We start from the raw sequence: 11,787 nt of genomic DNA on the forward strand, positions 1-11,787 counted from the left end.
TTTGGAAACTAATACATTTAACTCAAAAGGGAAACTGGAAGGAAAAAGAAGGGAGGGAGAAGACATCAAAGGGAGGATTGATTAAGCAAAGATTAGTCCTAAGCAAAATTAATTCCAAGATATACAAAAGCATTTATTGTTCTTTTTGAGGTGACAAAGAATAGAAATTTGAATGTTTGTAAACTGGGGAATGGATGAACAAGGTATGAAATATGAATGTTATCAGGATAATGACCACACAGGATTTCAGTGGACTAATGAGGAAACATCCTATCCACCTCTTGAAAGAGGTGAAGGACTCAATGCAGAATGAAACAATTAATTTTTTGAACATGACCAATGTGTAAATTCATTTTGACTGCCTCTATGTGTTTGTTTTTCCTTTGGGAAAGGGAGAGGGGGAGAAGGCTGATGAATTTTTTTTTATTTTATTATAACTTTTTATTGATAGTACATATGCATGGGTAATTTTCTACATTATCCCTTGCACTCACTTCTGTTCCGATTTTCCCTTCCCTCCCTCCACCCGCTCCCATAGATGGCAGGCAGTCTTATACATGTTAAATATGTTACAATATATCCCAGATACAATATATGTGTTCAGAACCGAACAGTTCTCTTGTTGCACAGGAAGAATTGGATGCAGAAGGTAAAAATAACCTGGGAAGAAAAACAAAAATGCAAACAGTTTACACTCATTTCCTAGTGTTCTTTCTTTGGGTGTAGTTGCTTCTGTCCATCATTGATCAATTGGAACTGAATTAGATCCTCTCTTTATCGAAGATATCCACTTCCAGAAGAATACATCCTCATACAGTATAATTGTTGAAGTGTATAATGATCTCCTGGTTCTGCTCATTTCACTCAGTCTTTCCAAGCCTCTCTGTATTCATCCTGCTGATCATTTCTTATAGAACAATAATATACCATAACATTCATATACCACAATCTATCCAACCATTCTCCAATTGATGGGCATCCATTCATTTTCCAGTTTCTAGCCACTACAAACAGGGCTGCCACAAACATTTTGGCACATACAGGTCCCTTTCCCTTCTTTAGTCTTTCTTTGGGATATAAACCCAGTAGTAACACTGATGGATCAAAGGGTATGCACAGTTTGATAACTTTTTGGGCATAATTCCAGATTGCTCTCCAGAATGGTTGGATTCGTTCACAACTCCACCAACAATGCATCAGTGTCCCAGTTTTCCCATATCCCTTCCAACATTTGTTATTATCTTTTCCTGTCATCTTAGCCAATCTGACAGGTGTGTAGTGGTATCTTAGAGTTGTTGCATTTCTCTGATCAATAGTGATTTGGAATACTTTCATATGAGTGGAAATAGTTTCAATTTCATCATCTGAAAATTGTCTGTTCATATCTTTTGACCATTTATCAATTGGAGAATGGCTTGATTTCTTGTAAATTAGAGTCAATTCTTATATATTTTGGAAACAGACCTTTATTAGAACCTTAATTGTAAAATGTTTCCCAGTTGTTGTTTCCCTTCTAATCTTGTTTGCATTGGTTTTGTTTGTACAAAGGCTTTTTAATTTGATAAATCAAATTTCCTATTTTGTGATCAATAATGATCTCTAGTTTTTCTTTGGTCATAAATTCCTTCCTCTTCCACAGGTCTGAGAGGTAAACTATCCTATGTTCCTTTAATTTATTTGTAATCTCATTCTTTATGCCTAAATCATGGACCCATTTTGATCTTATCTTGGTGTACAGTGTTAAGTGTGGGGCCATGCCAAATTTCTGCCATACTAATTTCCAGTTTTCCCAGCAGTTTTCATCAAATAAATTCTTATCCCAAAAGTAGGCATCTTTGGGTTTGTCAAACACTAGATTGCTATAGTTATTGATATTTTGTCCTTGAGCCTATCCTATTCCATTGATCAATTAATTATTTCTATAGTACTTAATGGTTTTGTGACCTTTTATAATATAGTTCTGGATCGTACAGCTAGGCCACCTTCATTTGATTTTTTTTTTCATTAATTCCTTGAAATTTTGACCTTTTGTTCTTCCATATGAATTTTGTTGTTATTTTTCGATCGTAAACAGTTTTGGGAGTCTGACTGAAGCACTAAATAAATAGATTAGTTTAGAGTACTGTCATCTTTATATATTCGCAGCCATCCAAGAGCACTTAATATTTTCCAGTTTTAAATCTGACTTATTGTGTAAGTGTTGTAATTTTGCTCATATAATTCCTGACTTTCCTTTGGTGATAGATTTCAAATATTTTACGCTATCAACAATCATTTTGAATGGAATTTCTTGTGTATTTTTCTGTTAGATTTTTAATGATGTTAAAATCTGAGGATTTATGGAATTTATATCTTGCAACTTAAAGTGTGAATTTAATAGCTTAGTAGAATTAGGATCTCTAAATATACCATCATGCTCAGCAAAGAGGATAATTTTTCATTACCTATTAATTTTTAATTCTCTTTCTCAACTCTTATTGCGAGGCTAGCATTTAATATAATATTGAATAATAATGGTGATAGTGGGCAACCTTGTTTCACTCCTTGATCTTACTGGGAAGGTTCCAGTTTATCCCATACATATGATGCTTACTGACGGTTTAAATATATGCTCCTGACTATTTTAAGGAAAGTCCATTATTCCTATCCTCTCAGTGTTCTTATTAGGAATGGATATTGATTTTATCAAATGCTTTTTCTGCATCTATTGAGATGATCATATGGTTTTTGTTAATTTGGTTATTGATATAGTCAATTATGCTAATAGTTTTTCTAATATTGAACCAGCCCTGCATTCCTGGTATAAATCCTACTTGATTGTAGTGTATTATCCTGGGGATGATTTTCTGTAATGTCTTTGCTAATGTTTTATTTAGGATTTTAGCATCAATATTCATTAGGGAGATTGGTCTATAATTTTTTTCCCCTATTTTCAACCCACCTGGTTTAGGTATCAGTACCATGTCTGTGTCATAAAAGGAATTTGGTAGGACTCCTTCAATCCCTATTTTTTCAAATAGTTTATATAGCATTGGAGTTAATTGTTCTTTAAATGTTTGTAGAATTCACATGTAAATCCATCTGGTCCTGGGGATTTTTTTAGGAGTTGATTAATAGCTTGTTCTATTTCTTTTTTCTAAGATGGACGTTTAACCAATTTACTTTTCCTCTGTTAATCAGCATATTTTTGAAGGTATTCTTCCATTTCATTTATCAATTTATAGCATAAACGGCCAAAGTAATTCCTAATTATTGCTCTAATTTCTCTTCATTAATAGGAAGTTCTCCTTTTCATTTTAAGACTAAGAATTTGATTTCTCTTCCTTTTAATCAGATTTACTAAGGGTTTATCTTATTTTGTTGATTTTTTCATAGAACCAACTCTTAGTTTTATTAATTCAATAGTTTTTTTTTTACTTTCAATTTTATTAATCTCTCCTTTTATTTTTAGAATTTCAAGTTTAGTGTTTGACTGGGGATTTGTAATTTGTTCCTTTTCTAGCATTTTAATTGCAAGCCCAATTATTGACCTTTCTTTCTATTTTATGCAAGTAGGCCTCTAGAGATATAAAATTTCCCTTATTATCTTTGGCTGCATCCCACACATTTTGGTATGATGTCTCATTATTGTCATTTTCTTGGGTGAAGTTATTAATTATGTCTATGATTTTCTGTTTCACCTATTCTTTAGTATGACATTATTTAGTTTCCAATTATTTTGTGGTCTGTTTTCCCCTGGCTTTTTATTGAATGTAATTTTCATTGCATCATGATCTGAAAAGGATGCATTTACTATTTCTGCCTTACTGCATTTGATTTTGAGGTTTTTATGTCCTAATATATGATCTGTTTTTGTATAGGTTCCATGAACTGCTGAAAAGAAAGTGTACTCCTTTCTGTCTCCATTTCGTTTTCTCCAGAGGTCTATCATATCTAACTTTTCTAGTATTCTATTTACCTCTTTGACTTCTTTCTTATTTATTTTGTGATTTGATTTATCTAATTCTGAGAGTGCAAGATTGAGATCTCCCACTATTATAGTTTTGCTGTCTATTTCTTCTTGCAGCTCTCTTAATTGTGTTTCCTGTTAACAACATATTGTAGGATTCTGGCTTTTAATCCAGTCTTCTAACAGCTTCTTCTTTATGGGGGAGTTTACCCCATTCATATTTATGGTTAAAATTACCAATTCTGTATTACTTGCCATCTTGTTAACGCCTGCTTATGCTTTTCTCCTTTCCTTCTGCTTTACCTCCCTCCCCTGTATTAAACTTGTGAGCACCACTTGCTTCTCAAAGCCCTCCCTTTTTAGTATCCCTCCCATCACCTTAGAGTTCCTCCCCCTTTCTTAACCCCTTTCCTCACAATTTCTGTATTCCCTTCCAATTAGCTTTCTCCTTCCATTTTCACTTTCCCCCTCCCACTTTTCAACAAGGTGGGAGAAGTTTCACCATAAATCAAATGTATCTAATATTTTTCTCTTTAAGCCAATTCTGATGACAGTAAGATACACACTATGTTCATCTCCCTCCATTCTTTCTCTCAGATAGAATAAGTTTCCTTTGCCTCTTTGTTAGATGTAGTAACCCCACTTTTACCCTTTTTCTGGTAAAATTTCCTTTCTACCTCTAGTTTCTAGGACAAAGTATGCATGTGTTCTTTTTATATCTTTATAGCAGAAATATAGTTCCCAAGATTTCTTTTTACCTTTTTCAGTTTCTCTTGAGTTCTATATTTGTAGATCAAACTTTTTGTTTAGTTCTGGTTTTTTCATCAGAAATAGATGAAATTCACTTATTTTGTTGAATGTCTATCTTCTTCCCTGAAAAAAAATGCTCATTTTGGCTGGGTAAGTTATTTTTGACTGCATACCAAGTTCCTTAGCCTTTTGGAATATCATATTCCAGGCCCTTTGATCCTCTGAAGACGCTGCTAGATCCTGAGTAATCCTTATGTGGCTCCTCTATATTTGAATTGATTTTTTCTAGCAGCTTGCAGCATTTTTTCCTTCATCTGATAGTTCTGGAATTTGGCTACTATATTTCTTGGGGTTTTGATTTTAGGGTCCCTTTCAATAGGTGATCGATGAATTCTTTCAATGTCTATTTTACCCTCTGTTTCTATAACATCTGGGCAGTTCTCTTTGATAATTTCCTGGAAAATCGTGTCCAGGCTCTTTTTTTCATCATATTTTTAAGGAAATCCAATAATTCTCAGATTATCTCTCCTAGATCTATTTTCCAGGTCTGTTGTTTTCCCAAGAAGGTATTTGACATTTTTTCCATTGTTTCATTTTTTTGGTTTTGCTTGACTGATTCTTGGTGTCTCCTTGAGTCATTTATTTCCATTTGTTCGATTCTAATTTTTAATGAGTTATTTTCTTCACTCACTTTTTTTATATCTAATTGTCCAATTGAGTTTTTAAGTGAGTTGTTTTGTTCTATGGAATCTTTTTCCATTTCACCAATTTTATTTTTTAGAGAGCTATTTTCTTTTTCCAATTCACTAATTCTATTTTTCAAGGATTTGATTTCTTTATCCACTTTATCTTTAAATGAGTGGGATGACTTATCCAGACTCTCTTGCCAAGCTTCCCTTTCCTTTTCCCATTTTTCTTCTAGCTCTCTTGTGAGAGCCTTTTTAATTTCTTCTATGAGACTCTTGTGTATTGAGGACCAGATCATATCCACCTTTGGGGAGTCATCTAGAGACAGTCTGTTTTTTCATCTCCTCAGGGTTTAAAGTCTGCTCTCTATCCATATAGAAGCTATCAATAGTTAGAATCCATTTTAATTCTTTGCTCATTTTGTCAAAGAAGAATCAAAGAAAACAAACTAACAAAAAAAAATCAGTCTGCTTTTTTTGGGGGGGAGGAGAGGCTGGATGGTGTTACCAAGGTTCCTCTACAGACCACAGGGGCAGCAGTGAGGCACTAGCACGACAGCAATGCCTGGGCTGCATCTGCACTCTGAGATTCTGAAAGCATGCTGAGTCACTTCAGATGGGTGTGGCCAAGTCCTGAGAGACTCTAGCTTTTCAGGTTGTAGCTTTTACCCTCTGTGTTTTTAGTTTCTCTGCTTGTCTACTGGCTTGCTGCCAAGGCAAAGTAAACAACACTGTGGTAAAGCTCTCCCCACAGAAACAGCTGAGATCACACCCCAACCCCCTCCAGTCTGCTCAGGTGTGAGCTGCCTGCCTTACTCTCACTGTCTGCTGCGCTGTCCCTGCCTGCCTTCAATCTGTGCCTGATCTAACTGTCCCCACCTGCAAGCAAAAACAGACCTTTTCTGATGAATTTTGAGGATATCTTCTCTTGGTAATTATTTGTGGTTTTTTTCAGTCAAGCACTAATTTCCGAGGCTTGTCATGAAATAAATTATTCTGAGAGAAAAGATGGAGCTTAAATAGATATGTGTGTCCTCTCCAAAAAATGCAATAGGGTAGAGTTGAATTACTTCACTAATGGATCAAGATGCGGAATCAAGGAAAGCATAACCAGTACAGTGGTGATGGCCTAGGCCCTGAAGATCAGAGGAATTGGAGGTCACAGTGAAAGAGTAGAGTTTGTGATTGCAAAGAGGGAGAGGTGTAATGACAACAGATTGTGGTCAGATAAGGGAATTTTAGAGTTCATAAACATGAGCACATAGTAAATTTTTTTTGCTCCTTTTTTTAATTATAGCTTTTTATTTACAAGATATATGCATGGGTAATTTTTTAGCATTGACACTTGCAAAACCTTCTGTTCCAATTTTTCCCCTCCTTTCCCTATTCCCTCCCCTGGGATGGCAGATAGACCAATACATGTTAAATATGTTAAAGTATATGTTAAATACAATATATGTAGTATTTTTTTCTAATAAAGGAAAATTTTACACTTAGCAACTCTGTACACAAATTTAAATGATATAAGCAATCTCTTATGTTAGACATTGTGGATTGAGATTAGGGATTTTCTCCTACTAAAAACATCTAATTTTATCCAGAAAAAAAAAAAAACTGGTTTTATCAAAATATTCTGCATATACATTTTTAAGATATCATCTAATTTTATTAGGTTTTATGCAAGTCAAAGGTAGGGTTTTCCTTTAATCCAGTTTTTACTGGATTAAAGCAAACACTAGGGTTTTCCTTTCTATCTAAACCAGTGACAAATAAAATGTATCATAAATTCAGTATCTCAGTTTTTTTTCTTTTTTATTTCTTTTTATTTCCGTTTTTTTAAATCTTGTTTTGATATGCATTTCAGCCGATCCCATCAAGTTTTCTCTTCAAGTTATGCATTTCATTCTCTTTTTTAAAATTTGAGACAATAAAAATTTAAGACAATTAAATTTAATTGTTAAAAAATTCAAACAATTATTTTTACCATTCTTATTCTTTCTTTCTTTTCTTTGCAAGTTATTGCTCTTTTGGGAAACAATTTATATTGTCCTTAACAAAACAAGTGACACTATTATGAGACTTTTTTTGTATATTAACTCTCAGTTTATATACTTAAATGCAGGTCTCAATTCAAAATGTTGACATGTCTCATTTCTGTTGCTTTCAATCAGAACTATGTTTTTTTTTTTTCAATGTATAGGGGGGTTTTTTGTTTTTCTTTTCTGGTGAGGTAAGTGGAGTTAAGTGACTTGTCCAGAGTCACACAGCTAGTGAGTGTTAAGTGTCTGAGGCCAGATTTGAACTCGGGTCCTTCTGACTCCAGTACCAGTGCTCTATCTATTGTGTCATCTAGATGTCCCTTGAACTACGTTTTTCATTGAAACGAGTAGATTTATTTATCCTAAAAACATCCAATAATGGTGGCCATTTCTTCACTCCCTCCAGGCCCACGGAGTCTTGAACTCACTCCACAATTCTGAAAACTCTAGTGTATTCTGAGATTTTGAATGACAGGAATGACAGCTGAAACGTACCCAAAGCTGAGTGGGATCCAATACAGAAATTGTGAGATTTCTTTCTCAAAAGAATGTGCCCTCAACCTCCACCTTAATTATGACTTGAGATTTTGCAATAAGTTGAGCTATAGATAAAAGCTGCAGGTCTTCAATTATTTTAGGTAAACTTACATTTTTCTCTTATTTGCCCCTCTTTCATTAGCATTAAGTACCTAATATGATAAAGAATGTGTTGTTGACTAGCATTCTTTGTTTCTGGGACACATTTTTAGTCTCTGAGCAAATTAAAAGCATAAGCCTAAATTCCCCAGCCAATGGGAAAAAAGGTCAGAACGGGGTGGAGGCTTCCTAATTAGGGTCTATATAATCCTGTTTTTGTGGCTTTTGTTTTGTTTGTACTTCTCTAATGAGGACATTTTGTTGGTTGGGAGTTGTCCTTTCTCCAAAGCCTTATTAAATCCTTTTTTTGCCTTTTACCTTGAGAGTCTTGATTTCACTTTGAATAAGGGTCCCTGTCCCATATACCTGTGATGCTACATTACCCAAACTGACCTGCTCACTGCTTCCCATCTACCACATTTCATCTCCTACCCCCATGCTTTCCCTTTCACCTGTTTTTTCAAATCACTATCTTCAAATCTTAGCTTAAGTACAACTCTTCCTACAATGTCAGCTGGAATGCTAAGCCAGTAGTCAGGAAGACCTCAGTTCAAATCCAATTTGAGATACTTAGTGACTATGTGACCCTGAAGCTTACTTAGCCTTTGTCTATCCCAACCCTAAAATGGGAACCATAATGACCCCTAATTTGCAGTAAAAAGCATTTAGCATGGTGTCCAGCACATACAGGAGGTATATAAATGCTTACTGCCTTCCTTCTCCCTAAGGAAAACTTTCCTAATGTCTCTAACTGTTGGTATTTTATACACATATATCACTTCCCATTACATTGTATTTATATGTATAATGTTTCTTGTTCCCAGAATGTCAACTATTTGAGGTCAGAAATTTTTCATTTTTGTGTCTCATTTTGATCCCCAGAATATAGTTAGCACTTGTTGAACTGAATTATCCCTCACCTCTATATTTTACTTTATTTGTACTATATAACAGAATCATAAAATTAATGTCAGAAGCCCAAAAGTTAAGATGGCCATGCCATCTCTACATTTAACTACTTTGTGACTGTAGCAAAGTCATTTCACTATCTCCTGACTTCAATTTCCTTGTGTACAAAATGAAGATGATTGTAATCCCTGATCTGCCAACATCACATGTCAGAGGGCCAAGACAACATGTTAAATATGAAAAGATTTTTTTTTAAGTTTTTTTTGTAAAGAGTTATAAAAAGAGGTTCCAAAGATGTGAATACAAACAATGCTCCTTAAAAGATATGTGTGTGTATGACAATAGGTCTTTAGTGTTTTATAGCCTTGCTCTCAATTGGAGACAAGAAAATGACCATGTCTAGTTTGTATACTAAATAACTGAAGCATGGTATCTGGAACATTGGAGTCATTTAAATAAATACTGATATAATTTAACAGAATCGTATTAAATTGAATTGATACCTGCAGGCAGTAGAAAAAGTACTGGACTTGAAATTAGGAATTAGAGGAGCTGGTCATATACTGGCTCAGCCATTTCCTATCTTGTGTAAGGATGCTGTTGTTTTTCTCATTTTTCAGACATGTGCCACTCTTTGTGACCCCTTTTGGTGTTTTCTTGGCAAAGACACTGGAATGGTTTGTCATTTCCATTTCTAGCTCATTTTACAGATGAATAAACTAAGGCAAAGAGGATGAAGTGACTTGCTCAGGATCATAATATCTATTAAGTATCTGAGGCCAGATTTTAATTTAAGAAAATGAGTCTTCCTGACTCCAGGACCTGGGGCTCCATCCATTTTGCCACTTAGCTGCCTCCTCTAATCTGTGTGGTTTCTCTAGGCCTCAGTATCCTCTTCAGGTAAATGAAAATCCTGGGCTGGATCTAGTGTCTAACGTCCTTTCCATAGCTAAATCCTAAGACTCCATGAATTACTGAAAAACCAGTATTAACAGAAATCAAACTAAAACTGATGGAGGGCCCTGTGATCGCCTTGTCCACTGTCTGAGCATCCCTCTAACTGGGAGATTCTGCATCAGGATGGTGGCAAGGTAAGCAGTTTTTGGACACAGCCGGACTTCAAGATGAAGTTTTATTATGATGCAAGGCGATATATCTAGATGAAAAAGATCTAGAATGCGGGTTAGCTCATCCTTCATTTTATAGAAAGGAAACTCAGCTCGGGTGACCTGTCCAGACTCATTCAGTTTGTAAATACTAAGGATGGTATTCGAAGCCAGGTGCTCTGATTCTAAGGCTGTTTTTCAAACACTGAAAACCTGAACTGAGAGGTGGACAGCTTGAATCCCTAAAATAGTTGCATAATGATGCACTGTTTATATATGTGTATTATATAACATGTCAGCTATATGATGGGGGACAGCGAGGGGGAGACGAGCTGTGGGGGAAGCAATGGAGGTATCGGTTGGGGGATTATTATGGATAATTACAATGGTAAGAACCCTACGGCTACACACGGCGGCGGCGGCGGCGGTTGCCTGGCAACCCTGGCTGGGGGAGGGGATAGAGAGGGGAGAAACGCAAAAGGGAGGAGCGGGGGGGGGGGGGGGGGGGGGGGGGGGGTGGCATCCTCCCTCCTCCCGAAGAGGCAGCCAGAGACCGCGGGAGGGGAGGCTGGGCCCCTTTACCTTGCCAGCTTGGGTGGCGGCCGCCAGGCACGTGTGAGTCCCGTCGTAGCGACCCACGGCCACCATGCGAGGGCTGATTTTATGGCGCAGCTTCAGAGTGAACACGGGCAGCAGCATGATAACGCCGGCGGCTTCTCCTCGGGTCCCAGGGGCGGGACAGTAAGCCGGCACAGATTCTGGGAGTCTCCGCCACCGGCAGGAAGCTGCGCGGGCCGACGCGGCTATTCCTCAGGCGGCCTCGGTCCCGGCCCAACCACGCCTCTCCCCTGGGGATTAGCCCCGCCCCGCCTCCCTTTCAGCCCCGCCCCCGCTTTTGGCCTACCACCTTATACCTCCGCTTTCCCCGCCCTCTTCCTTTCTATTCATCCTCTACTTTGACGTCACATGAGCCACACCTCCTCCTGTTTAGTTTAAATTTAAACCCCGCCCTTTTATCCTTCCCCATTCTTCATTAGCCACACCCCTCGCTTCTGCTCGGCCTCGGTCTCTTCTTAGTCCCACCCCCTCGTTGTGATCTGCTCCTCCCCTTCCTCTGCCTCGGCCCCGCCCCTTCTCTGCATCTTCTCGGGCTGCTACTTAGCCTAAAGGAAGCCTAGCTTTCTCGCGTCTTCTCTTCCTCCCCAACCCGAATCTCGCTTCTGTCTTCCTTCCCGCTCCTCCTCATCTCCCTTCCAGGTCCCAGGCAGCCGAACTCTGTGTCCCCAGACTGACTCCCTTTCGGGCGGCCGGGAGGGGGAGGGGATCACCCGCCCACACCGCTCACCCCCAAATCGCCTTCGGGTCCTAGAAACTGAGCGGGAATAACCCCAGAGGCCGTCGGTTACAGCCCATGACCCGGCTGCCTCCCGAGGCGCTCAGGACAACTGAGGACTGTTAGAAAAGTCTCTAAGAAAAAGGTTCTTGTGGAGAGCAGCCTTCTGCACGTCTCTTGAAACCTCCGGACTCTTTAGAATCATTTTTTTTTAATAAAAATTATATATAGGAATCGTTATTTTGAAACTCATCCAAATATTTAATTCTAAGTGCATAAATTAAGAATCCAAGAGCCTGCCTAAGTAAGATCTGCTCTTTGCAACTTCCACCTGATGCTCTTAGTTATGACCTCCGTGTGGGACACAGTTCCTCCTGTT

General features: G+C 37.7%; 1 protein-coding gene across 2 annotated transcripts in view; it reads right to left on the bottom strand.

The window, feature by feature from the left end:
* The window catches only part of BBS2 (Bardet-Biedl syndrome 2), a 54,007-nt gene extending 43,077 nt beyond the window's left edge, over positions 1-10,930 (bottom strand). For both annotated transcript variants that reach the window (XM_031954535.1, XM_012553834.3), the window contains exon 1: positions 10,658-10,930. In XM_031954535.1, coding sequence (XP_031810395.1) covers positions 10,658-10,774 — 117 coding nt within the window. In that variant the 5' untranslated portion in view covers positions 10,775-10,930. The remainder of the gene's footprint in view (positions 1-10,657) is intronic.
* Positions 10,931-11,787: the final 857 nt, after the last annotated feature.

Source organism: Sarcophilus harrisii, chromosome 2, assembly GCF_902635505.1.
Source record: "Sarcophilus harrisii chromosome 2, mSarHar1.11, whole genome shotgun sequence".
NCBI lineage: Eukaryota > Metazoa > Chordata > Mammalia > Dasyuromorphia > Dasyuridae > Sarcophilus > Sarcophilus harrisii.